The following is a 27,236-nucleotide window of genomic DNA, read 5'->3' as shown; positions in this document are numbered from 1 at the left end:
TTTATTTTTTTTTTTGTAAACCCTAAAAGTGGCCGGGCGCGGTAGCTCACGCCTGTAATCCCAACACTTTGGGAGGCCGAGGCGGGTGGATCATGAGGTCAGAAGATCAGGACCATCCTGGCTAACACGGCGAAACCCCGTCTCTACTAAAAAAGTACAAAAAAATTAGCCGGGCGTGTTGGCGGGGGCCTGTAGTTCCAGCTACTCAGGAGGCTGAGGCAGGAGAACGGCGTGAATCCTGGAGGCGGAGCTTGCAGTGAGCCGAGATCGGGCCACTGCACTCCAGCCTGGGCGACAGAGCGAGACTCTATCTCATAAATAAATAAATAAATAAATAAATAAATAAATAAATCCCCCTAAAATTTAGGTAGTCAAATTCACGAATCTTTTCCATTGTATATTCAACCTTTGCAGCTGTGCAAAGGAAGACTTTCTCACCCCTAACATTATGTAAGTAATTACTCCTTTTGTGGGGAAGGATGGTTTAAACAGTTTTATTTTTACATTTAAATCTCTTACCATTTGGAATTCATTTTTGTGTATTGTGTGATTTTTATATTTAAATCTTTTACCATTTGTAATTTATTTTTGTGTATGGTGTGACTGATACATATAACTAATTTTATTCAAATGTTTAGCTAATAATTACTGAGCAGTGCATCCTTTCCCTACTAAATTAAATGCAACTTTTAATTTACACTACATTTTCATCTATTCTTTGGCTTACTTCTGGATTTTCCATTCTTTTCCACTATTCCAGCGACAATAAAGCTGTTGCTGGTAGTAATATTTCAGTATTTAGTAAATAAATACTTTCAATTTGTTTATTTTGGTTATTCTCCCTTTATCCTTTCCAACAAGTTTGAGAATCATTTTGACAACCACCAAATATTATTCAAATTAGGATTTTTTTCTTTTCTTTTTTTTTTTTTTGAGACAGAGTCTCACTCTGTTGCCTAGTACCGAGATCTCAGCTCACTGCAACCTCAGCCTCCTGGGTTCAAGCGATTCACCTGCCTCAGTCTCCCAAGTAGCTGGGATTACAGGCGCCCACCACCACGCCCGGCTAATTTTTTTGTATTTTTAGTAGAGACAGGGTTTCACCATGTTGGCTAGGCTGGTTTTGAACTCCTGACCTCAAGTGATCCGCCCACCTCAGCCTCCCAAAGCTCTAGGATTACAGGTGTGAGCCACTACACCTGGCCCACACTAGGATTTATAATGTCACTACAATGACTGCAATAACTAGGGGTAAATCCACACTTTTACATTTCTGACATAGGAACATGACATCTCTGTTTACTGAAATCTTCTACATCTCTCAGTACAGATTTGTAGTTTCTCTATACAGGCCCTGCATACTTCTTTAAAAATGTTAGTTTTTTATTTTTTTATATGTCACATTACTTTCTGAATGAGATCTTTTCTTCCTATTACATGATCTATTTCTTTCAGATATACAGGAACACTACATTTATTTTTGTATATTTACTTTCTAATCAACCAGCAAACTGAACTTTCCATTTAGGATGTCTTAGTCTTTATTCTCTTGGATTTTCCATTATTTGCTAATAATAATCATTTATCTCCTCCAACATTCATACCTCATCTTTTCCCTCCTGTTTGATCTTAGAGCAATGACTATAACTTCTAGAACACTTCTGAATAGTTGTGATGGAATGCCTTCTTTTGCTTTCTTCATCATTTTAATAAAAGAATAGCCAAGCAACAGTAGGGCTTAGATGGAATTGAGGACAAATTTTATTCTGGTTTATATACTAAGCAGTGAGACTGGGGCAACAGTAGAAAAATCAGAATATGGGTGACTCAGGGTTTAAAAATATCATGGGGCTGGGCACGGTGGCTCCTGCCTATAATCCCAGCATTTTGGGAAGCCGAGGTGGGCAGATCACTTGAGACCAAGAGTTTGAGACCAGCCTGGGTGACACAGAGATACTCTGTCTCAAAAAAAAAAAAAAAAAAAAAAAAAAAAATCATGGTTCAAAGGAGAAGAAAATCTACAGTTGTGATCAAGGCAGCAAGGTACACATAGACTTGAAGCTGGTGATTATTACTAAGCAGGGGCTAAGGATTACCTCAATCAAGCCCTACTTATACTTAGTGTGGTTTGCAAATAATAATAACAATAAAAAAACCAACTACCTTAATTCTCTAAACACACAGAAATGATTTACAGGTCACCAGATGACTGAATAGGTAAAATAACAACTTATTATTCCTTGAATAATCCACAATAGTTATAGCTGAAAGAATGTAAACTATCAATTTGGCAAGGCTTACACTGTGTTCTAAGTTTAAATTCCAGCTTACTCTAATCACAGCATCATTTTTATAGTCACCAGTGTTTTTTACTTTGCCCTCAAATAAACTTACAACTGGTTTATACAAATAAGAACAGGGTTTTCAATATTTAAGAAGGATTTTAAAACATTTAAGTATGGAACCAGAATGGTCAAATTTTACTTCCACTATTTAAAGGAACTTTTAGCAACAAAGCATAGATAATTTTTTTTTTAAAGCAATCTACTCTTCACTTGGGACCAGATAGCAGGTATTGTTTAATCCCTCTTCTAAAAATTCTTTATACCATAATTCAAAATTAAAACACCTTCATTTACAATGTGCTCAGGAAGTATCTCATCTCATCTCTCTTTTTTCCCCACCAAATTTCAGACAGATGTTCAGTGACTTTTTCTTTTCAAAATCAGTATGCATTTCATTGATATTTTTTTATTAAAAAAGAAAGAAAGAAAGAAATAGCCCGGTGTGGTAGCTCTAGCTCATGCCTGTAATCCCAGCACTCTGGGAGACCGAGGTGGGTGGATCTCTTGAACCCAGGAGTTCGAGACCAGCCTGGGCAACATGGCAAGACTCGCCTCTCTACAGAAAATACAAAAATTAGCTGGGTGTGGTGGTGTACACCTGTGGTGTCAGCTACTTGGGAGACCGAGAAGTGGGATGATCACTTGAACCCAGGAGGTCGAGGCTGCAGTGAGCCGTGATTATACCACTGCCCTCCAGCCTGGGTGACAGGGCGATATCATATCTCAGAAAAAAAAAGAAAAAGAAAGAAAGAAAAAAAACCTATTACATATGCAACTTATTTTATTTTTGAGACAGGGTTCTCACTCTGTCATCCAGCTGGAGTGCAATGGTGCAATCTCGGCTCACTGCAACCTCTGCTCCCCAGGCTCAAGCTGTCCTCCCACCTCAGCCTCCTGAATAGCTGGGACCACAGGTGTGCACCACCATGCTTGGCTAATTTTTTGTATTTTTAGTAGAGATGGAATCTTGCCATGTTGCCCAGGCTGGTCTGAAACTTCTGAGCTCAAGTGACCTGCCCACGTCAGCCTCCCAAAGTGTTGGGATTACAGGCATGAGTCACTGCACCTGGCCTACCTATGCTAAAAAAGTAGCATTATAAAATTAGATTTATTGGGAGGCTGAGGTGGGTGGATCACCTGAGGTCAGGAGTTCGAGACCAGCCTGGCCAACGTGATGAAACCCCATCTCTACTAAAATATAAAAAATTAGCTGGGCGTGGTGGCAGGCGCCTGTAATCCCAGCTACTTTGGAGGCTGAGGCAGGAGAATCGCTTGAACCCGGGAGGCGGAGGTTGCAGTGAGCCAAGATCGTGCCATTGTACTCCAGCCTGGGCATCAAGAGCAAAACTCCATCTCAAACAAACAAACAAACAAACAAATAAAAACAAAAAATAAAACAAAACAAAAAACTAGATTTAAATGACACTCTGTACTTTTTACATGGAAGTGGAAAGTCATTTTAGAAGCAATGAAGCTATATTCCTAAGTTTAAAACTAATAAAGTAGGCAGAGGGTATACATTATTTCTCTCTCACTCTAAATACATAATTTCTGTACATCCCTAAACTTTGGGGAACACACAGGTTTCCCATGTTGTCTTCCACTTTGATGGCTGCACCAAGGTGAGCTCACAGCTCAGCAAACATTTAGCAGGGAATAAGATACTAAACTCTTCTTCTTATAGACAATTCCAGATCTTTGAATTTGCCCTGTCTTGAATTCAGGGCAAGATAAGCATCTCCTCCCCACCCCTAACCTTGCCCCCTTGCCTGGGAAAGATGGCAGGGCAAAGCTGTTCTGTTATCTACTAGGCTGACAACTCACAACTGAGAATGAGAAGTTACTGGGCTAGGTGATGTTTGGGATAGGAGGACTAGTTAGTTCTATACCATTTAATAAGCTCTGAAAGAGGTGTGTGGATCCAATTATTGGTGGGGATATATAACCTTCTTTAGTCTTAGTTTTGGACATTAAGTGCCAATTTTAAGGAAAAATAAGTCTCAGTACATTTTAACCCTAATATGAAATTAATTTAAAAATGTTCAATTGGCTTTTAAAAAATTACTAAAAAATACATGCTGATAATAAAAATTCCAAACAATAGAGAAGTAATATTCATCTTTCCCAAATACCATTTCTCAACCACCAGACTCAGAGTAAACATACTGTTATCATTTTCCATTACTCCAGATTTTCTCTGCCCACATCAGCATGTATATGAGTATACATGCGTAATAATTTTAATAATTTATTTAAGAGTACAAAGCAGCAAGTTTTCTAATAACTTTTTCAAGACAGTTTTATAGTTTTTAAAATTTTTTAAAATTTATTTATTATTTTTTTTTTTTTGAGACAGTCTCACTGTCGCCCAGGCTGCAGTGCAACGGCGAGATCTCGGCTCACTGAAACCTCCGCCTCCTGGGCTCAAGCAACACTCCTGCCTCAGTGTCCTAAGTAGCTGGGACTACGGGCGCGTGCCACCATGCTTGGCTAGCTTTTTAATATGGTTTTTTTTGTTTTTTTTTTTCCCTAGAGACAGGGGTTTCACCATTTTGCTTAGGCTGGTCTTGAACTCCTGAGCTCAAGTCATCCTCCCGCCTCCACCTCCCAAAGTGCTGGGATTACAGGCGTGAGCCACCGCGCCCAGCGGGTTTTATATATACGTTTTTTGTTTTTGAGACAGAGTCTCGCTCTGTCGCCCAGGCTGGAGCGCAGTGGCGCAATCTCTGCTCACTGCAAGCTCCGCCTCCCGGGTTCACGCCATTCTCCTGCCTCAGCCTCCCGAGTAGCTGGGACTGCAGGTGCCCGCCACCACGCCCAGCTAATTTTTTTGTATTTTTAGTAGAGACGGGGGGTTTCGCCGTGTTAGCCAGGATGGTCTCCATCTCCTGACCTCGTGATCTGCCCGCCTCGGCCTCCCAAAGTGCTGGGATTACAGGCTCACGTGAGCCACCGCACCAGGCCTATATTTTTTAAACTCTTTTTTCCCCTTAGCATCTTATATCCCATCCTATGGCAGATATGGTTATATGAACCCAGTGGTTCCCTGAAGCCTGCTCCTACAAGCTTGCCGGAGCTAACTGTGTGCACTTCTCCCTAATTCCTCCTTCAGGAAGTGTAGGTTTGCAGCTTGAAACTGACCATGGTGCAAGTATTTACACCACAGAAACCAGCAAATGCTACCATCAGAGCTCCCTACCTCAGCCCTGCAGAGCCAGATGTTAAACATTCACTTAACACGCCACTAGATAATCCCTTACCCCATACCTAGTCTTCCCTTTTCCTATTGCAGTTTTTCTTATGGGGCGGGGTATGGGCACTACTAGCACCAGGATGTGATGGAGACAACCCTGGCCTGTGGGCTGTAATGTAGCTATGATGGAGCTGGATTTAGGTCCACCACACAAGCTGCCTGCTGGGAATAGCAGAGCTAACAAGACAGAACCTGTGTCCCCAAATCACAGAGTTACCCGATCAACACTGAACTACTTATATTTGGAATGTTTTGAGAGTTTATGCCATTTATTTTTAGTTATTAGAGCAGAGAAATACCTAGCTAACACATGTTCCAAGTCATGTATTCACATTGTAAAATGCTCCTTTTTAAATTTTTAAAGTGTTATAAATTGTTAAATTCCAGAAATAGCCAGACAAAGTATGGTCTAGGACTTATTGGGTAAATGATCTTTTCTATTATATACAGACATACCATTTAAAACACCAATGGTATCAAATTATTATACTATATTTTGCTTTTTCGTGTGTCTTTTAAAAAAAAAAACAAAAAAAAGACAGTCTCGCTCTATTGCCCCGGTTAGAGTGCAGTGCTATGATCACAGCTCATGGCAGCCTTGAACTCCTGAAGTGATCCTTCCACCTCAGCCTCCTAAAATTTGGGATTACAGGTGTGAGCCATCACAACCTATTTGCTTTTTAATTTATATATTTTTGACATTTTTCCATATCTGTTTATACATATCAATCCCATTATATCTGCTACAGAGAGTAATCCATTTTTATGAACATATCAATTTATTTATAAGGTTTCCTACTATTAATCACTTAGGGTGTTTTAACCTTTTCATATAATACTGAAATATACAGCTTTGTTTATAATGTTAGGCATCCAGTTAAGTATGCATCTACACGGGTATGAAAAATTACCTAGAAATGGAAATGTTGGGTCAAAAAATATGAACATTAAAGTTGACCTCCAATGAGTTTCCATTATTGCATTAATTTATACTCTCATAATTGACATTTTTCCACTCTCTGAATGAGACTGGATGCTATCATAATTTTACTCTTTGCCAGTCTTCTGGGTGAAAAATTAAAGCCCATTTTCTTGACAGCTACTTATTTCTATTCATTGCCATTTTTTGACTGAGTTGTCTTATTAATTTACTGATTCATATATGCTATTATTTATAATCTATACATGGAGGAATTTGGTCCTTTGTAACAGGTATTATAATTTTATCTTCCCAGTTTGTTGTTTGGTGTGGTTTGTCATTTTGCCTGTATAGATACTTTAAATTTTTGTGTGATCAAATAGTTTCTTGTGCTAAGGCTTTTCCACTTCAAGATTATAAAAGATATTCACATGTATTTTCTTGTACTGCTTTCATAGCTTCCTTAACAAAATTAAAATGAAACAAAACAAAAAAAACCTAATCCTTTGATGCGCAGGAATTTACTCTGGGGAAACTAATTCAGGATACCACTATGAATTCCCCAACTCCAGCCCAGTTGCTAGTCACAGAAACCAGACATGAACAAATGAATAAAAGCTGGGACACTCAGCAGCACTGATTCCTTGACTATCTGCCTAGTCTCTTATCTCGTCAGGCATGTAGCTAGTACCAGATCACCCCTCTGATTCTGGATTTACCCATGCTGGTTAAATGGCAATGAGGGTGGTGGAGCACACACATTTCCTTCATCTAAACAACCTCTTGTCCATTAATGATTTGTTTATAAGTACTGCAAAACTCTGGAATCTTTGTTATAAACTCTTACTTTTTCTACAGCAGGATTTCTTAACAGGGACACTATTGGCATTTATTTTATTTTTTTTGAGACAGAGTCTCACTCTGTCACCCAGGCTGGAGTGCAGTGGCATTCTCTGAACTCACTGTAACCTCCGCCTCCTGGGTTCAAGCGATTTTCCTGCCTCAGCCTCCCAAATAGCTGGAATTACAGGGGTAATGCCAGCACCTCTGGCTAATTTTTGTATTTTTAGTAGCTGGGGAATGGTTTCACCATGTTGGACAGGCTGGTCTTGAACTCCTGACCTTAAGTGATCCACCCGCCTCAGCCTCACAAAGTGCTGGGATTACAGGCAGGAGCCCCATGCCCGCCCCCCTGCCACCCCCTTTTTTTTTGAGGCAAGGTCTTACTCTGTCACCCAGGCTGGAGTGCAGTGGCCCAATCACAGCTCACCACAGCCTCAACTTCCCCAGCTCCAGTGATCCTCCCATCTCAGCCTCCTGAGTAGCTAGGACCACAGGTGTGCACCCCACACTCAGCTAATTTTTGTATTTTTGGTAGAGACTGGGTTTTGCCATGTTGCCCAGGCTGATGTTCAACTCCTGAGCTCAAGCGATCCACCCACCTCGGCCTCCCAAAGTGTTGAGATTATAGGTGTGAGCCCTTGGTACCCAGCACTATTGGCATTTTGGCCAAATAATTATTTGTTTTGTGGGGCTGTCTGTGCATTGTAGGATGTTTAGTGGCATTCCTGATCTCCCTCCACCCACCAGATGCCAGTAGCACCCTCCCCCTTTCCTTTAGTTCTAGCTTCTATATTGATACAAGCAAACTACTTTCTTCCTTCTTTAGAAGAGGTATTTTATTTTGCTTTTTCTATTACACAAGATGTACTTCTTAAGTGTTAAAGTCAACATATACACAATATATTCTACAACTGAGCACTACTTTAACTGAACAGGCAAAGAAATTACACTAAACAACAGCATCTGGTAGTATTTTGGGGAAAATAAAATGACTAAAATAGGTTTAAACTAGTACTGTTAATCACCTAATATCAATACTACATAACCTAATACAGCTAAAATGCAAGATGTGTTAATATCCAAGAATACAACCAAAATTAAAACAAATAGCACCGATATAACTTTTTTAAAGCAGGAAACTACTTCGCGTATGCATATAATTGTTCACTCTTTTAAAGTAAATCTTTCCCAAAGTTATCAACCTCCAGAAAAACCATACATAGACTTATGCATATTCCTAAAAGTATAAACATGAACATTTTGAATTTTTTTACAATTTTTAAAAAAACATTATAAACAATAAATGAACATCCTATTTCTAAGAATGTGAAAAGTCCCATTTTAAACACAGTTTGTAAGAACCATCTCTTGATGTGAAGTCTATGAAGTCTACAGCTAATTTTTGTATTTTTAGTAGCCGGGGGGTGGTTTCACCATGTTGGACAGGCTGGTCTTGAACTCCTGACCTTAAGTGATCCACCTGCCTCAGTCTCTCAAAGTGCTGGGATTACAGGCAGGAGCTCCATGCCCAGTCCCCCTGCCACCCCCCGTTTTTTGAGACAAAGTCTTACTCTTGTCACCCAGGCTGGAGTGCAGTGGCTCGATCACGGCTCACCGCAGCCTCAACTACTCCAGCTCCAGTGATCCTCCCATCTCAGCCTCCTGAGTAGCTAGGACCACAGGTGTGTGCCCCACACTCAGCTAATTTTTGTATTTTTGGTAGAGACCGGGTTTTGCCATGTTGCCCAGGCTGATGTTCAACTCCTGAGCTCAAGCGATCCACCCACCTCAGCCTCCCAAAGTGTTGAGATTACGGTGTGAGCCCCTGCACCAGGCACTATTGGCATTTTGGCCAAATAATTATTTGTTTTGTGGGGCTGTCTGTGCATTGTAGGATGTTTAGTGGCATTCCTGATCTCCCTCCACCCACCAGATGCCAGTAGCACCCTCCCCCTTTTCTTTAGTTCTAGCTTCTGTATTGATATAGGCAAATTACTTTCTTCCTTCTTTAGAAAGAAGTTGCTTTTTCTATTACACAGAATGTACTTCTTAAGTGTTAAAGTCAACATACACACAATATATTCTACAACTGAGCACTGCTTTAACTGAAAAGGCAGAGAAATTACACTAAACAGCATCTGGTAGTATTTTGGGGAAAATAAAATGTCTAAAATAGGTTTTAACTAGTACTATTAAATCACCTAATATCAATACTACATAACCTAATACAGCTAAAATGCAAGATGTGTTAACATCCAAGAATACAACCAAAATTAAAACAAATAGCACCGATATAACTTTTTTAAGCAGGAAAATACTTCGCGTATGCATATTGTTCACTTTTTTAAAGTAAATCTTTCCCAAAGTTATCAACCTCCAGAAAAACCATACATAGACTTATTAAGCATATTCCTAAAAGTATAAACATGAACATTTTGAATTTTTTACAAGTTTTTAAAAAGCATTTTAAACAATAAATGAACTTCCTATTTCTAAGAATGTGAAAAGTCCCATTTTAAACACAGTTTCTAAGAACCGTCTCTTGATGTGAAGTCTACGAACTTTTCTCCTGTTGGGACCAAACTTTACAAAAACGCTGTTACAGAACAAGCTATGGCATCTTAGCACTATTATCTTACGTCAAGGTTTACTTTTAAAAAAGCTTTTAAATTGTACTTCTACTACTCTAACAAAACACGAACCTTAGATGTGTAGGATTCAGTGTTTTAAAACTCTTAGAAACAACATACAAAGCTTTGAGAGGCATATTTATTCCCTACCGCAGTCCTGGAAGATACTTCCCAAGTCTGAGAGGGGTCTTCTCCTTTTCACGGGCTGTTTTTGCTCTTCACATGCGTTAAAATGTGGGTTTTCAGGTTGGTTGACTGAGCGAACTTCCTATTGCAGATATCGAAGGGGCACACGAAGGGCTTATCGCCGGTGTGGATGCGCAAGTGTGTGCGCAAATTGAAATCAAGGGAAAAGCGTTTCCCGCAGCCTTCGAATGTGCACTGGAAGGGCTTCTCGCCGGTGTGGACCAGGTGGTGTCGTTTCAGCTTTGAGCTCTCAATGAAAGCTTTGCCACATTCTGCACATACGTGGACTCTGGGCCCGTGGATGTGGAGATGTTTTCTCATGGCGGCGTAATCCCTGAACATCTTTTCGCAGCCACTATGAGAGCAAGGGACTGTTTTGGGAAGTTCTCCTTTGGACCTTTTGGGCTTCATTTTAGTAAATTCTGCCAGCTGTTTAGGATCTGAGAGATCAACGCCTGGTAATCCCTCAGGAGGAAGTTTCTTCCCTTTCAAGTACTCGGAATAATCAGGTGGGTTTTCAGCCTGCCCTTCGCCCACTGCCCCTTGGTCATTGTTATCGTTAGGGGACCACATAGTCACGGAAAACTCACCCTCGAGCGTTTTGATCTGCACTTGCTTCTGCTCCCACTTCCTCCTGCCCTCGTTGGAGCTGCTGCCCGCCGGCGTGGCCTCAGCGCTGGTGGCACTCTTGCTGCTGGGCGTTTTGCTGGGCTTTTTGCTGCGCTTTTTGCTGCGGCTCTGGGTTGATGTCGATGCCGCCGAGGCTGACAGAGAGGCCAGGGTCAGCTGGAAGTGCTCGTCTTCAGTGCTATCCGGGATGGCCAACTGGTCCTCCAAGTCGTTGCCTAGCAGGTTGTCTGAGCCGTAATAGCCCACCACTTCCTCTTGTGTCTGCACCATGAGCATTTCCTGGTCGTGGTCGCCATAGCCCGTGTTCATGAAGAGCGGCTGCAGCGCGATCAGAGGAGGATGGTTGTGGCCACCATAGATCCAATTGCCATCGACATCCTCGTACTGGATGCTTTCCATCGGAATGTCCACCATAGGAAGGGGCTCCACATTGATGTCGTGGAGCCCCACAATATCTGCCGGGATCTCCGGGTCTTGTGTAATGTAGAAATCTTCGTTGGAGGCCATGGCTGAGAGTTAGGTTAGCAGCAACAGGAAGACCGTGGGAAAAAGAACGCTGAGGGGAGTGAGGTGGGAGCTGCAGAGAAAGGCCGGAGCGCAGAGAAAGGCGCGAGCTGCAGAGAAAGGCGCCGAGTCTGGTGAAGGCGCGAGCCTGAGGAAAGCACGAGCGGCTGAGGCGGAAGGCGCAGGTGCTTCTGGGATACCAGACGCATGCGCCTAGGCAACTGGCGCGTCTGGCGGCCCCAAAAGCACGTGCACGTGCCCACGTACACACGCACATGCCCACGTACCCACGCACATGCCCACGTACTCACGTGCGCCGCCCTGCAGCCCCGCCCAGGTATTGTTTTTCGAATATTTCGTAAACAGGCTCTTTACTGATTTTTTATGTATTTCATTTCAGTTGATTTTCATGTCTTCCCCTCCTTTCCATCCCATATAACAGTATCTGCCAAAAAAGCCTACTCCTTTTATGCTTTTCTTATTTAATTGCACTAACACGACATTTAATATCAGTAATAGTTGATAGTAGAATTGTCTTGTCCTTTAATAGGAGTGCTAAGTGTTGTGCTATTATGATGTATGCAGCTATTCCTACTTTTACTAAGGATTTTTTATTTTTGGAGACGGAGTCTCGCTCTGTCGCCCAGGCTGGAGTGCAGTGGCGTGCGATCTCGGCTCACTGCAACCTCCGCCTCCTGGGTTCGAGCGATTCTCCTGTTTCAGTCTCCAGAGTAGCTGGGATTACAGTCGCCCGCCACCACACCCGGCTTTTTTTTTTTTTTTTTTTTCCGTATTTTTAGTAGAGATGGGGTTTCACCGTGTTAGCCAGAATGGTCTCGGATGTCCTGACCTTGTGATCCACCCGCCTCAGCCTCCCAAAATGCTGAGATTACAGGCGTGAGCCACCGCACCTGGCCAGGATTTTTTAAAGTATTAATGGATGTTGAATTTTGTTAAAGACTGTCTCAATATCTTCTGAGATGAATTTTTTTTCCCTAGTGGCAAATAATATTTATCACATTCAAACAGATTTCAGCCACCAGTGTATTCTTGATAGGTCATGTGTCTGTAGGTTGTTTTGTGCTTCACCAGATGTTCTAATCAGTGTTGTATTTGGCTTTTTTTTTTTTTTTTTTTTTTTGAGACAGAGTCTCGCTTAGTCGCCCAGGCTGGAGTGCAGTGGCGCGATCTCGGCTCACTGCAAGCTCCGCCTCCCGGGTTCACGCCATTCTCCTGCCTCAGCCTCCCGAGTAGCTGGGACTACAGGCGCCCGCCGCCTCGCCCGGCTAATTTTTTGCATTTTTAGTAGAGACGGGGTTTCACAGTGTTAGCCAGGATGGTCTCGATCTCCTGACCTTGTGATCCGCCCGCCTCGGCCTCCCAAAGTGCTGGGATTACAGGCGTGAGCCACCGCGCCCGGCTGTATTTGGCTTTAAGAAAAAAATCTTAGTTTCCTTCTCTATGTGATCTGGAAAGTTTATAGTAAATTTGAATTTAAAAGAAAAGTTTTTCATTCAAGGTATGAAAGAATTCCACATAGTAAAGGGCATTCTTGGCTAGGCACAATAATCCCCCACCTGTAATCCCAGCACTTTGGGAGGCTGAGGCAGGAGGACAGGAGTTCGAGACCATCCTGGCCAACATGACAAAACCCGTCTCTACTAAAAATATAAAAATTAGCTGGGCGTGGTGGCTCGTGCCTGTAATCCTAGCTACTCGGGAGGCAGAGGCAGGAGAATTGCTTCAACCTGGGAGGTGGAGGCTGCAGTGAGCCTAGATCACGCCACTGCACTCCAGCCTGGGCAACACAGCAAGACTCCATCTCAAAAGAAAGGGCATTCTTTATCAACTTTCTTAATTTCTCCCATTATAATTATTTGCCTATTTAGATTTTTTTGATTGCCTCTTGGGTTAATTTCAGCTATTTTTATTTTCTTATATTTATATAGGTTTTTGAAATTTTTTGTGGAGATGAGCAAAGAATACTTATAATTGTTTTTATTTTCTCTGTTATCAACTGTCATTCCACAATCTGATTGCTAATTGTCTTTAGATGCTTTTTCTCATTGTTCGACCTGTTTTTTTTTTTTTTTTAAGAGCTCTTGGATTTAACAGATCTAGTTTTGTTTTTTCTAATTTATTATTTTCTGCCTATATCCTTACTAATTATGTCCTAATTTGTTAATGATTTTACAGTTCTTTTCTCACTTAGGTTGAATACTTAACTGATCTATTTCCATTTGTAATCGCATAACTGCCTAAGGCAGTGCATTTTTCTTTTAGCAAAACTTTAAACATTATCTCAGCAAAATGATTTCATCATCATAATTTTTAAATCTACTGAAATCACAGGTTTGAATTAAATTGATCCAAGGTGTGATTAAGATAAATTTCTAAATTTCAGGTAGTTTTTACTTAGTTTGCTAGTCTTCTCTTGGGAATTTACTGAGACTTTAAGTCCCATGGGCATTTGAAAAAAAATATTGTCTTCTGTGTTCATGGAATAGAGTTTGACATACCTGTTTTTACCTTAGCCTAACTTTTTTATACTTATCTGCCATGTATTAAAAGGTGAGTCTTTTTATTACCTTTCTGTTTCGTCTTATACTTTTCCCATTTTTGTTTTGCTGTGATGGTTTGTTACTTGATACAGTAAGATTCACAAATGTTGTATTTTCATTGTGGCTTATATTCCTTATTATTGTTAAATGGCCCCCAATGTCTGACATAATGCTTTTGGTCCTATTTTCTGTCCCCATTTGCATGTTATGTTCTGCTCATCATTGTACTTTCAATATTTTTGAGTAATTTTTAGACAGATTTATTTTGTACATCACACATTTGAGACATGTTTTAAATACAAACTAAGGGCATCTTTCTTTCAGTAGGTGAGCTTATTTCATTTATGTTTATTGACAAAATAAATGTGTTTTGGTCTTAAATTCATTACCATGGTTTATCTTTTGATATAGGGTCTGTTTTCTTTGGTCTGTGTTTCATGCTTTCACTGTGATAACTCGAAAAGTTTATGTGTGTTTTTAGATCTTGTTTACATTTACAATCTTAAGTGATATACTCAAGCCTCTATTTCTTGATTTATCAAGTTCAGGCAGATGTCCTCTCCCCTATGAAGTTGAGGAAATTAGTATTTACATTTTCTGTTTTTGTTTTTCCCACCTTCAATTTTTTGTTGTTGTTGTTAGTTTGAGAATTCTAATTCCACACTTGCTTAGCCTCAGTTATTCCATTAAAAGTGATGCAGGGTTGTGATGAATTTGTCTTATGTCAGTTTCACTCAGCTGGAACTGCAGTTCCATCTCCAAGGGATTCTGTTTCTCTGACTGAACTCTGACAGTGCTAGAGTTCACTACCCATCCTTTCATAACCCTTCTTCTCCATTCCTGGATACTTTTGATTTATCTCTTAGTCAATTCTTCATGTTCTCCCTTGATTTGATGCAAATTTCATTCTATTTCAGCTGAGTTGACATTCTTCATAGTTTGTGAGTTCATGTTGTGGACAAAACAAAGTTTTCTTCTGTTTTTAAATTTTTAAAAATTAATTTATGTTGTTTTTAGTTGATTTTAAGGAAGAAACTGGAATGTAAATTATTTTACTCCTCTACTTTTGAGGGGGTCTTATAAACTGAAGTTATTAACCAAAAGATAACGTATTGTCATTTGTGATATATTTTCCAAAAACCACTTACCATAGAAAATCAAAACTAAAAGCACAGATGAATATTAAAACAAAATTAAGTCTGTTACCTGCACAAAATATCCTTAGCTGCTGGACCGGTGATATAAGTTGCAAATGAGTGGTGAACAGATCAACAAATGCTCCAGGATAAATAATGAAGAGAAAAATCCCAAAGCCATTAAATCGGACTTGTTCCCTAAGAAATCACATAAGAAAAAGGAGTTTACTAATATTATTATATTTATCAAATTAATAGTATACATAATCTTAAAACTTTTCCCTGTAATTTGAATTCTTGCTTAAAAAACAAAAAGTCCCTCTGAACAGCCAAAAAATTATATCTATACTATATATAATCTTAATTTTATAATAATGTACAGATTTGGTTATCTGTGAAATTGAATTTTGTAACATAGGGCATACTGAAATAGACATCACTTTAAAATTTTTAGAAACCAATGTGTTGAGCAAATAATTGAAGTTAGTCACATATATACAGAAATGGCTTTTATGAGAAACTAAATGAAAAACATTTTTATGGTTTACTCTGAACTATTATCAGAGAAGGACACAGGAGACTATATAATTCAAGTAAATTACCTAATAACTTGTATTTGTCTTAGCAATAATAAATAATGGTAGAGATCTATCTAGGTGTATTCCTATCGAGCTAACGTTAAGTAAGTATGTTTAAACATGCATAATGCTCAGATTGTCCTTAAGAGAACCAGTTTTTTCAGCAGGTTTTGCTCTCCATATTAAAAAAAAAAAAAAGAACCATTTTTTTTTATCACTTCATTTTCCAAAAATTAATATTTAAGTCTCATAAAACCAACCAGGCCCCCTAGAAAAAAGTATCACCTAAATATATTGTGCTGTTGCTTAATACTAAATATATAAGACAGCTGTACAGTTCATTTTTTTTCTTGGCAGTTGGGATTTAAAAAAAAAATTACCCAAGTTATTTTTACAAACATACTGTAAATTGTTAAGCTGTTATTAACTATGTGTCTGTAGGTAAAATCCTAAAGGCTGCAAAGCTAAAAACATGGAAGCAGAGGTGAAGGAGATTTAAAAAGAAAAAGAAACCCAGCAGCCACCACTTTAAGCCACTATTGTGCACACCTGTGTAATAGTATATGCTCTGTCAAGATGAGGATTTATTGCCAATAAATAGACTCTTGTTCATAAACAACTGGAAAGTAGTAAGAAGTGATTACACCTTCTCTTCCAAAACAGAGGTTTTTAACCTTTTCTCTGGTCCACACACCAAAAGGATAAAACACATTCCTATTAGCATGCTTGCTAATTATGGCAGTAATTAGCAATGGAGGTAGCAGGGGAGTTGTGACGTGGCCCTCTCCCCATCATGATTTTGTATGCGTTATAGGATTCTAAATGCTTAGGTATAGTTACAGTGATACATTTGGGAAGCCAAGACCAAGAACAGAGCGTGATACTCAAAGCTAGTCCCAGGTCTCATCTTATCTTCCACTTGGGTTTCCAGATAGACTATGATATTTGTTAAACTCAGTGCTTTCAGTTTTCTTGCTCTAGCCAGCAGAGGACATAAGCAGAAGCAGGAAATTATTTCAGCTGATAAGTCAAATAAAGTTCTAAGGTGAGTGGGTTTTGAGTACAGTGGTTATCATTCTGACTCAATGATGAACAGAAAGATTGGCTTTCAGGATTTGGTAAAAAAAATCTTTGAGGCATCATGAGGATAACCACGCTGGCAAAGGCAAAGGATAGAAAGACCCTGATTACAGATATGCCCGTGGTTAACAGAGCATATTCATCAACATATTAATCTTCTCTATAAAAAAAGAAGCTTCCTCAAAGTAACAAATGATGGCTATGCACTAGGAAATAGCCACAGAAAGAAAAATAGTGAAGTATCAAATGTAGCAGATTTTAGTAATAAATTCTCCTAAATGAAAAGCTTTTTTTTGCATGTAGTATGAAGAAAAAGGTAAATATCATTACCTAATAGCTGCTATCCCATGTCCAATTTCATGTACAACACCACTAATGAGAACTGCCGCGAAGAAATAGGTCAGTTGATTGACGGGTAAATTTATACCAGGAACCTGTTCATAGACACAATATGGCAGCAATTATCAGTGGGGGTGCAGGGGAGTCCCACTTGGGCACTAAGATACATGATGTTCATTCTGTATTAAACCTTCAAGCTGAATGTTCTGCAAACTAAAAGTAATATGACAAAGGTTCACTTCTCCATTTCTATCATAATAAAAAGCAAAAACACTATTTCATTTTTCGAACTAGCCAGTTTCTCTGGAACAAGCACAAAACCAATCTAAAGAGAATGGGAAACACCAGGTTAAACAGTTCAAACTTTAGCTTCCTGGAGTCTTCACCATGGGAAAGAATGAGGGAGCCCAGCAAAGTGCCAAGGAATGCAGGGTGACAGTGAAGCAGGCAGCAGCTGACCCACCCTCAAAGGCTGGATGCCTGATTTGGGAATGGTTGTTAAAATTCCTAGACCTTCCTCTGAAATGTTATTGCAAGGTTCCAAGTACTTGTGTTGATTAATATAGGAACCCCATATTATTAATCAGCGATTTTCATTTTAATATCCTCAAGTTATAGGTGAGTTGGTAATGAAAGCTGTTCTAATAGGGATCCTGATCAGTGTGGGAGCACCATACCCTTCTATTCCATCAGTTGGTCTACTATGTTGGTCAGAAAAATAGTGTGAAAGATACACAAATACATTAAAATTGAAATTTAATGTCGAAATTAAGGCATTTGGAACATATAGACATGTTACAAACATTTGAAGCAGGAGTTGTCTTACAATCATGTGCTCCTAAAATGTGCAGTTATGTATTATTGCATACACAAGGGAAGATAAGAGCTGCACAGCAATTTTTTTTAGATAGCAAAGATATATTCTCATAAGTAATCACTCCCAAGTTATGTCATCTGTTAAAGAGAGACAATAAATTAGGCTAAGTGGGACACACCAGGCTCAGGAATACCATTTACATACTGAGAATCTATTTCTTACAGTCCAGGAGTTGGAACCTAAAAGGTATCATTCTGGAGGAAATTTCTGCTTTCTTTTATAATTATTATATTAATTATAAAAAATATGTTTAAAGCAGGAAAACTGCAAAATTCAAAGCTAAACAGAAGCCTAAAATTCTGCTCCCCAAACATACATACACATACAAAACCATTCTGAATCATTCTGATGTGTGTCCTTCTAGTCTTTTCCTGTACACATATATTTAAAAACTATACTTTTATTATAAATCTGGTTTTGAAATTTGCCCCTTCATTTAACAGTATCACAGACATCTTCCCGTGAGTCTTTTCTATTTCAATATGATTTTTAATAGCTATACTGTGTTCTATGGAATAAACTGTTGGGCATTTAATTGTTTTAAAAGTTTCTGCTCTTATAAATAATGTGATGAAGATATTCGGACACACACACCTAAATATTTTGGAGGAAGAAATTCTTAGATGAGCATACTTGCTAAGGGATTGGGCTCTTGAGACATATTATGGGTTTGAGGTCCTGTCTATCTGTTAACTAGCTAAATGACCTCAGGAAAGTTGGCATTATTCCTCCAACATTTCTATTTTCTCATCATTAAAATGGAAATAACCACATTTGCACAAAAGGGTAATTTTGAGGATTAGATGAGCTAATCTTTGTCCAATGTTTAATGTTATGCCTCACAGAGAGGGTAGTAAATGCTATTATTACACAAAATTTAAAAGATTTTGATACATATCATCAAATTGTACTCTAAAAGCAGACCCTTCCATAACGTTGGGCAAGCTCATTTTATTCAAATCTGCAATGTGATTTACATTTCTTTGACCATTTGTAAAGCTGAACTTTCTCTGTACTTTTGACTTTTTTTTTGGTCTTTCTGTGAGCTGCCTACTGATGACCTGACTTGTTTTCTCCTAAAGTATTCATCTTTTTCTTACTGATCTGTATGATCACTTCAAATATCAGCATTGGTCCTTTGTAATACATGACATAAATGTATTCCACAGTTTGTTTGCCTTTTAATTTTACTTTGTTTTTAGTTTTCAATATGTAAAATATAGGTAATCTATTAGTATTCATGGTTCACACCAAGAGTGAACCCTAATGTAAACTATGGGTGGTGATGACATATTCACATCTGTTCATCATTGTAAGGGGGAAACCTCTGCACCTTCTTAATTTTGCTGTGAATCTAAAACTGCTCTAATAAAGTATTTAAAAAATAAAAAATAAAGGTGTTACTGTTATATAAAAAATATTCATGGTTTCTACTATTCGCTCTATGTCTTCCTCATTCTGTGTTCATAAAAATGATAACCTGGCTTTTTTCTTTCAAGGTCTTTTATGGTTTCAAGTTTTAATTTTAATTCAACTGCAATTTTTGTGGACACAGAGAAATCTCATCTAAAAAGCCTCCTTTAGTAACTGAAGATTCAAACAATGCTGCTTGAATCATTTTCTAAATTCCATTAATTCCAAGTGTCCTTTCTCCAGTTATGAAACTAGTTATAATCATTTTTGTTGTTGTTGTTTTATTTTATTTATTTATATTTTTTGAGACGGAGTCTCGCTCTGTAGCCCAGGCTGGAGTGCAGTGACGCGATCTCAGCTCACTGCAAGCTCCGCCTCCCGGGTTCACGCCATTCTCCTGCTTCAGCCTCCGGAGTAGCTGGGACTACAGGCGCCCGCCACCACGCCCAGCTAATTTTTTTTTTGTATTTTTAGTAGAGGCGGGGTTTTACTGTGTTAGCCAGGATGGTCTCGATCTCCTGACCTTGTGATCCGCCCACCTTGGCCTCCCAAAGTGCTGGGATTTCGCTCTTGTTGCCCAGGATGGAGTGCAATGGTGCGATCTTGGCTCACTGCAACCTCCACCTCCCAGGTTCAAGCAGTTCTCCTGCCTCAGCCTCCCAAATAGCTGGGACTACAGGCACACGCCACTACACCCGGCTAATTTTGTATTTTTAGTAGAGATGGAGTTTCACCACGTTTCCCAGGCTGGTCTCGAAATCCTGACCTCAGGTGATCCACCCACCTCCACCTCCCAAAGTGTTGGGACTACAGGCGTGAGCCACCGCGCCCGGCCGAAACTAGTTATAATCATTTTTAATGTGTGCATAATATCTAATTGAATGACAATCCAATAATTTAATCATTCCTCAGATATTTTGGTTGCTTTTAATTCTTCATAATAATAAATAATGTTAGGCTAAAGAGCTTAATGAATACTATTTTTTCTGTATTTGAAAGTGTTTCCTTAAGCTAGAGTCCCAGATATGGAGGTAAAGAGTCAAAGGAAATGGATATGTTTATAATGTTCATTATCTGAAATTCTCTTTACTTGGACCCTATTGAGCAACTTTTTTCAAGAACTTCTATGTCCCTTTTTATATACCTGCTACATTCCCAAGTTGTCAGACATCTTTCCAGTGTTACACTTTTCTCTGACCCTCTCTAAATTTACATACTTAAGATTGTCATACATACCCTCTATATCACAAAATATCCTGGTTACCTTACCTTCATTTCAAATAAATCAGTAAGCTTGGTCCAATAGGATATTTCTTCCTTCTCTTTATTAATATTTCTTCCTTCTCTTTATTATTTTCTGCATGTACTAGTGAGTGAGATAAAGTAAGAATTTGAATGTGTGATAATACCAACAGATGGTAGGTCTTATTTGTTGGCAGCAGTACACGATTGCCCATCTGTCTCTGCCATGATTCACACAGGGTATTAGATGTACCGGAATACTGAATACAGAATACTTTCAACAACACAGAGTGCCATGGTTTGGAGAATTAATACTGAACAAGGCTGTCGGGAATTATAGGGTAAACAGAAGGTATGTTACCTAAGCGACAAGAGCTCATGTCAAAGTCAGGATTCATAACATTCTTAAACTTATACATTAATATGCATGGTGGGCTCCAGAGGGCAGCTGACTTCTTAATGGTTCCAAAGCACGGCTCTCCTAATAGAGCTGATATTTTTGTGAGCACTATGAATAAACTGAGTGGCAAAGAGAAGAAATAATTTCTTCCCTAAACAACATTTTGCCATTCTAATTCTAGCAGGCAGATAAGCCAATGATCATATTTTCTCCAACTGGCTTATTTCTCTCTTATCCTCTTTCTTGGTGAACAATAACCAATCATGTAACCTGAGTCATCCTAAACTTTTCCTTCTCCCTCCAGTCTCACATTTAATTCATCACCAAGGTCTGAGAATTCCACTCCAAAAGGTCACTTCAATCTGTCCCCTTCATTCTCCTTGCCACTAATTTTAGATCTTTATCACTTCTAAAATAAATTACTGCTCTTAAATGATCTCCACATCTTCAGTCTAATGACTTTGGTCCATTTTGTATAGACTTGCTACCTACAGGTAAAATATAAACTTCATAACCTAGACCCTATCTGTATCTCCCACCTTATTTCCTGCACTATCCTGTTCTCTTGCCTCCAGTCCCACCTATCCTCCCACCATATACCTAGAGGTATAAAACTGTAAGTAAAATTATTTATAGTTCCTTGAAGAATTATCTACCTCTCTTAAAAGTAGAGCATAGGCCGGGCGCAGTGGCTTATGCCTGTAATCCCAGCCCTTTGGAAGGTGAAGGCAGGTGGATCACCTGAGGTCGGGAGTTCAAGACCAGCCTGATCAACATGGAGAAACCCCGTCTCTATTAAAAATACAACATTAGCTGGGCGTGGTGGCGCATGTCTGTAATCCCAGCTACTCGGGAGGCTGAGGCAGGAGAATCGCTCGAACCTGGGAGGCGGAGGTTGTGGTGAGCTGAGATCGTGCCACAGTGCACTCCAGCCTGGGCAACAAGAGCAAAACTCCGTTTCAAATAATAATAATAATAATAATAATAATGGAGCATAATGTCCATAGGCTCTAAGATCAGTGATGATGGATCTACTAGTTATGAGTTGTGACCACAGGCAAGTGACTTAACATGTCTGTGCCTCGATTTTCTTATCTGTAAGGCAGGGAATGTTTGCTGAAGAAATAAATAATTTATTCTGAGGCCTCACCTGGTAAATCTTTTTAATCTCTAAGAAAGAGCTATGGCCATAGGAGAGATTATTGTTTTCTACAAATGACTTCTAAATCTTCCCAGTGACCCAGCCTAGTAGAGGCCACAAAGAGACAAGAAAAAAAAAAAAAAAAACCCAATCTGTTACTAATCCTTAGTCTACTCCATTAATAAGAACACGATTAAAAACAACATCCATGACTCATGGAAATGGGAACTATAAATGTAAAAATGTGAAATAAAAGTGAGCCAACGTAAAGCCCCCTTCCAAACTTTGGAGACATAAAATGATAAGGTATAGGTCTACACATGAGTTTTAAAGGAGTACAACTCAGCACATTATTCTTCATATTAAGAAATCACAGTGACGACTCAGAAAGGTCTTATATCTTTAATTAAACGGATATTATTGGTTAGGCTCTGAAGGCCATGAAAAGGAAAAGGAAACACTTTGCATAGAATTGGAATGCAATTTACTTATACATTATAGAGATCTTAAATCAGCATGCTTATTCTTTGAAAGTAACAATCATTTAACATCTTAAAAAGACATTCAGTCACATATCTGTGTAATTGCTGACAGTCTTAACGATGGTTCATTTGTTCTCTATTACCATTAATACTAAGCTACTACCAAATATTTCAACAACTCCTTGCTGTATTCTTATTAATATTTTTGTGTAAGCAGGTAATTTGAAAATTATTAGACTTTTAATTTATTTCCATATTTATATTATGGATAGGAGTTACACTAGGTCAGAAGTGGTATCTTGCATCTCTATTTCGATAGTTATTTAAAGCAAAAAGACGATACTTACCACAACTTGTAACACCTGTTCATTGTGAAGCGAGGAGGAGGAAGAGGAAGATGATGAAGAAGAGGAAGAGGAAGAAGAGGAGGAAGAGGAAGAGGAGGAAGAATAAGAAGAGGGAGAGTCAGCCATCATTTGTGCCAAAGTCTGCATCAGCGTTTTTCCAAGGAGAAAAAATGAGCTAAACATGGCAATTACACCAAACACCATTCCAAAATTGAACCTGTCAAAAGGAAAAAAATCATGTTAATTTACAATTTCTCTCAATTCATGGACTAGCAAACTCACTGACCAGCCACATTTCATAGCTTTAAAATAATGGCTAAAAAATTTCAATAACTCTGCCTCTTTTTCCTACATGAACTTCAAATATTTGACTGCAGCATGAGCTTAGTTTAAGCAGTTTTATAATTTATAATTCTCTGATAACTAAAGAATCTGAATATCATTCCCAATGAAAAAGTTTGTTTCCTCTCATGAACTTGCTCATTTACATAACGTTGTTTTGATCTTGTCCTTATATCGTTATGAAAGCCCTTTTGACGTTATAGACATCCATCCTTTTTCATCTACCTCTTCTATTGTCTGCATTGTATTTCAGCTTTACTTTGTGATAAAATGAGCTTAAATATTAACATGGCACAATTTAATAATAGTTTCTTTTTTCTATTGTTTTAATAATTAGAAGCTACCCTTCTATAGTGGAGATAATCTGCCATGTTTTCTAACTTTGATAAGTTGTGTTTTTCAAGGAACTTGTTTACTTCATTAAAACCGTCAAATTTATAGGCATAGAATTTTCTTTTTTTTTTTTTTTTTTTTTTTTTTTGAGACGGAGTCTCGCTCTGTCACCCAGGCTGGAGTGCAGTGGCCGGATCTCAGCTCACTGCAAGCTCCGCCTCCCGGGTTTACACCATTCTCCTGCCTCAGCCTCCCGAGTAGCTGGGACTACAGGCGCCCGCCACCTCGCCCGGCTATTGTTTTGTATTTTTTAGTAGAGACGGGGTTTCACCGTGTTATCCGGGATCGTCTCTCGATCTCCTGACCTCGTGATCCGCCCATCTCGGCCTCCCAAAGTGCTGGGATTACAGGCTTGAGCCACCGCGCCTGGCCTAGAATTTTCTTAATAGTCTTACTATGTTCCTTTTTTTTTTTTTTTTTTTTGAGACGGTGTCTTGCTTTGTCACCCAGGCTGGAGTGCAGTGGCGTGATCTCGGCTCACTGCAAGCTCCGCCTCCTGGGTTCATGCCATTCTCCTGCCCCAGCCTCCTGAGTAGCTGGGACTACAGGCGCCCGCCACCACACCCGGCTCATTTTTTGTATTTTTAGTAGAGACGGGGTTTCACCGTGTTAGCCAGGATGGTCTCCATCTCCTGACCTCGTGATCCGCCTGCCTCGGCCCCCCAAAGTGCTGGGATTACAGGCGTGAGCCACCACGCCCGGCAGTCTTACTATGTTCTTAATGTCTATAGAATCTGTAGTAATGTCCTCTTTTCAATTCCGATTTTTCATTTTGAGACAGGGTCTCACTCTGTCACCCAGGCTAGAGTGCAGTGGCATGGTCACAGCTCATTGCAGCCTTGACCTCCCAGGGCTCAGGTGATCTTCCCAACTAGCTCCCAAGTAGCTGGGACTACAGACCCAAGCCACCACGCCTGGCTAAGTTTTATATTTTTTGTAGAGATGGGGTTTCACCATGTAGCCTCCCAAGTAGCTGGGACTACAGACCCAAGCCACCACGCCTGGCTAAGTTTTATATTTTTTGTAGAGATGGGGTTTCACCATGTTACCCAGGCTGGTCTCGAACTCCTGGGCTGAAGCATGGAATACTGTGCCTGGCCTCAATTCTCATTTTTAATTACTTATGTTTCTTTTTTCTTCATCAGTCATGGTAGGGATTTATCAATTAATATTTTCTATTTATTTATTTATTTAAGACAGGGTCTTGCTCTGTCACACAGGCTGTAGTGCAGTGGTGTGATCTTGGCTCTCTGCCAACCTCTGCCTCCTGAGTTCAAGTAATTCTTGTGCCTTGGCCTCCCGAGTAGCTGGGACCACAGACGTATGCCACCATGCCCAGCAATTTTTGTATTTTTAGTAGAGACAGGGTTTCACCATGTTGGCCAGGCTGGTCTTGAACTCCTGGCCTCAAGCAATCCACCTGCCTTGGCCTTCCAAAGTGCTGGGATTACAAGTGTGAGCCACTGCACCTGGCCCAATTAATATTTTCAAAGAACCAACTTTTGGCTTTGCTGATTTTCTCTATTGTGTATTTTCTGTTTCACTGATTTCTGTTCTTATCTTTATTATATCCTTTTTTCCACTTTGTATGCTTTGATCTGCTATTGCATTTTCTGCTAACTCTGATGATCTGATTGTTTACACTTAGCTCTAATCCATTTGGGGCTAAATTTTTAACAAAAAGAAATTTAGACCATGCCACCCCTGACCCTCACATTCGCTCATCTACAGAACCTGCCAGTATCTTGGGTGTCCCAGAGATCATTATAAAGCCCCTAATCATAAATTGCCATAAATGCCTCGATTTTTAATGTATGCAAGCCCCAATGATACGATCCCGTAAGGTTATATAAAACCAGAAAGTTTTAATATTGTCAATATTTTAAAACTCAGAAAACTGCAAAGTGATGGAAATAGTTAATTTAACAAGCTGTCTGTAGTGATCACTTAATGATTAACTTAAACCAAACAAAAGAAGATGAAGAATACCATTGATAAAGCATCCTTGCTTTCCGCCGTCCCCAACTGTAAAAGGCACGATTGAAAATAGCAGTTTGCCATCTTATGTGGAAAGGGGAGATGCTCAATCCGTTGTTTTCCAGCCAGTCTTCATAAGAATGTTTAAAATAGACAGATGACTAAGAGAGAAAGAAAAGTTCTTAATCACTCAATTTTGAAGAACAATTTATAATGTGTAAGAAAATAACACAAAGTATTTTCTAGAGGAAATCAAGATGCTGACTGCCCAAATGTTTATAATCTTGAAGCTTTATGTTTATTCTTCAGAATATTAAAGGTCACAGACCTAACTGGTCTACTGAGATTAGGGTCTGGTAAACTATGGGCAGCAGGCCAAATCCAAACTACAGACTGTTTTCACACAACTTGTGAGCTAAGAATAGTTTTCATTTTTAAGGGATTATAAAAATACAATAAAAACCAAAAATATGCGACAGAGACCCTGTGTGACCCAAAAAGCCTAAAATACTTACTACCAAGCCCTTTACAAAAAGTTTGCTGACCCCTGCTTAGAACAGTGTTGTCCAATAGAAATATAATGTGAGCCACAAATGTAAGCCACATATATAACTTTAAATTTTCTAACAGCCAAATTTTAAATATTAATTTTCATATACTTTTACCCCAAAATCCAAGATATTTCAACATGTAATCAACATATACTATTGTTGAGATACTTTACTTTTTGGGGGGTACTAATTCGTTGAATTTCAACATCAACTTTATACCTACAGCACATCTCAGTTTGGACTAGCTCTGATCAAAGGCTCAATAACCACATGTAGCTAATATCTGCCATATTGGACAGCACTGGTCTAGAAGCCTTGTGTTATAATTAAAAAAAAAAAAACCCCAACCAATCCAAGAGAAGGGACAGTTGCAATCAGGGCTTGCTTTCTTCTTCTGAGCAACAACCCTAAGAAGTTAGGCCAACTTTGATCATGTAAAAAGTAAAAAACTTATCTAAAACCATCTTGGGCTTAGTAATGTCCCTTAAATTCTCTGGGGTTGTGGGAATAGCTGCTTATACACAGCCCCAACAAGAGTTTTACCTTTAGGGAAGTTTGAAGTCCTTGACTAATATAGGATTTTGGATGACATAAGGCTGTGTTTTATACCTGACTCAGTTACAGTAAGTACAGTAAGTATTGTCATATTGATGCCCACCCATGTGAGAAACTTATCTGTCCAAGAAGGAAATCTTAGCCCTATCATAGTCTTAAAAAATGATCATACTCTAAATATAGGTAGCTGTTTGCTTTGGATCTGTAATGTTATCTGCTGCCAGTCTTTCGGTAGTTAAATTTTAAGTCTGCTTGTTTTCCAAGACTTGGAAAAGGAGTGACACACTTCTCCAACAGATGTCTATGCAGAAATCCTAGAAAAACCGAGGATGGATCAGCAGACCAAGCTGGAAGCAGAGAAACTAAAGGTGCAGGCTCCTAAAAGTTGAGGTCTCTCCATTTCCCAGGCAGATATTCTGAGTGGGTGTTAGGTCTTTTGCTCAGAGGATGGTGCACTCTTAAGGAGCTAGGGGTTGTCACTGAAACCAGTGACATCTTGGTCACCTCACTCG

At 39.2% G+C, this 27,236-nt stretch overlaps 2 protein-coding genes across 6 annotated transcripts in view; both read right to left on the bottom strand.

Annotated features, from left to right (window-relative positions):
- The window catches only part of MBTPS2 (membrane bound transcription factor peptidase, site 2), an 84,524-nt gene that overhangs the window by 55,185 nt on the left and 2,103 nt on the right, over window positions 1-27,236 (bottom strand). For 3 of the 5 annotated variants that reach the window (XM_005593164.5, XM_074029248.1, XM_005593165.5), the window contains exons 2-5: window positions 25,631-25,779; window positions 22,907-23,123; window positions 16,996-17,099; window positions 15,078-15,205 (exon numbers count right to left, since the gene is read on the bottom strand). In XM_005593164.5, the coding sequence (XP_005593221.1) occupies window positions 15,078-15,205; window positions 16,996-17,099; window positions 22,907-23,123; window positions 25,631-25,779 (598 nt within the window). Of the gene's footprint in view, window positions 1-8,170; window positions 11,459-15,077; window positions 15,206-16,995; window positions 17,100-22,906; window positions 23,124-25,630; window positions 25,780-27,236 lie in introns of those variants that run through there. The other 2 variants (XM_074029249.1, XM_074029250.1) reach the window with 2 other exon arrangements.
- On the bottom strand, window positions 8,171-15,177 carry YY2 (YY2 transcription factor). The gene is made up of 2 exons (XM_045384364.3): window positions 15,078-15,177; window positions 8,171-11,420 (listed from the first exon to the last, which is right to left on the bottom strand). The coding sequence occupies exon 2, from the start codon at window positions 11,311-11,313 to the stop codon at window positions 10,189-10,191; it is 1,125 nt and encodes a 374-aa protein (XP_045240299.1). The 5' UTR covers window positions 11,314-11,420; window positions 15,078-15,177; the 3' UTR covers window positions 8,171-10,188.

Source organism: Macaca fascicularis, chromosome X, assembly GCF_037993035.2.
Source record: "Macaca fascicularis isolate 582-1 chromosome X, T2T-MFA8v1.1".
Classification (NCBI taxonomy): domain Eukaryota; kingdom Metazoa; phylum Chordata; class Mammalia; order Primates; family Cercopithecidae; genus Macaca; species Macaca fascicularis.
This window is presented reverse-complemented; position numbering and strand designations above follow the sequence as displayed.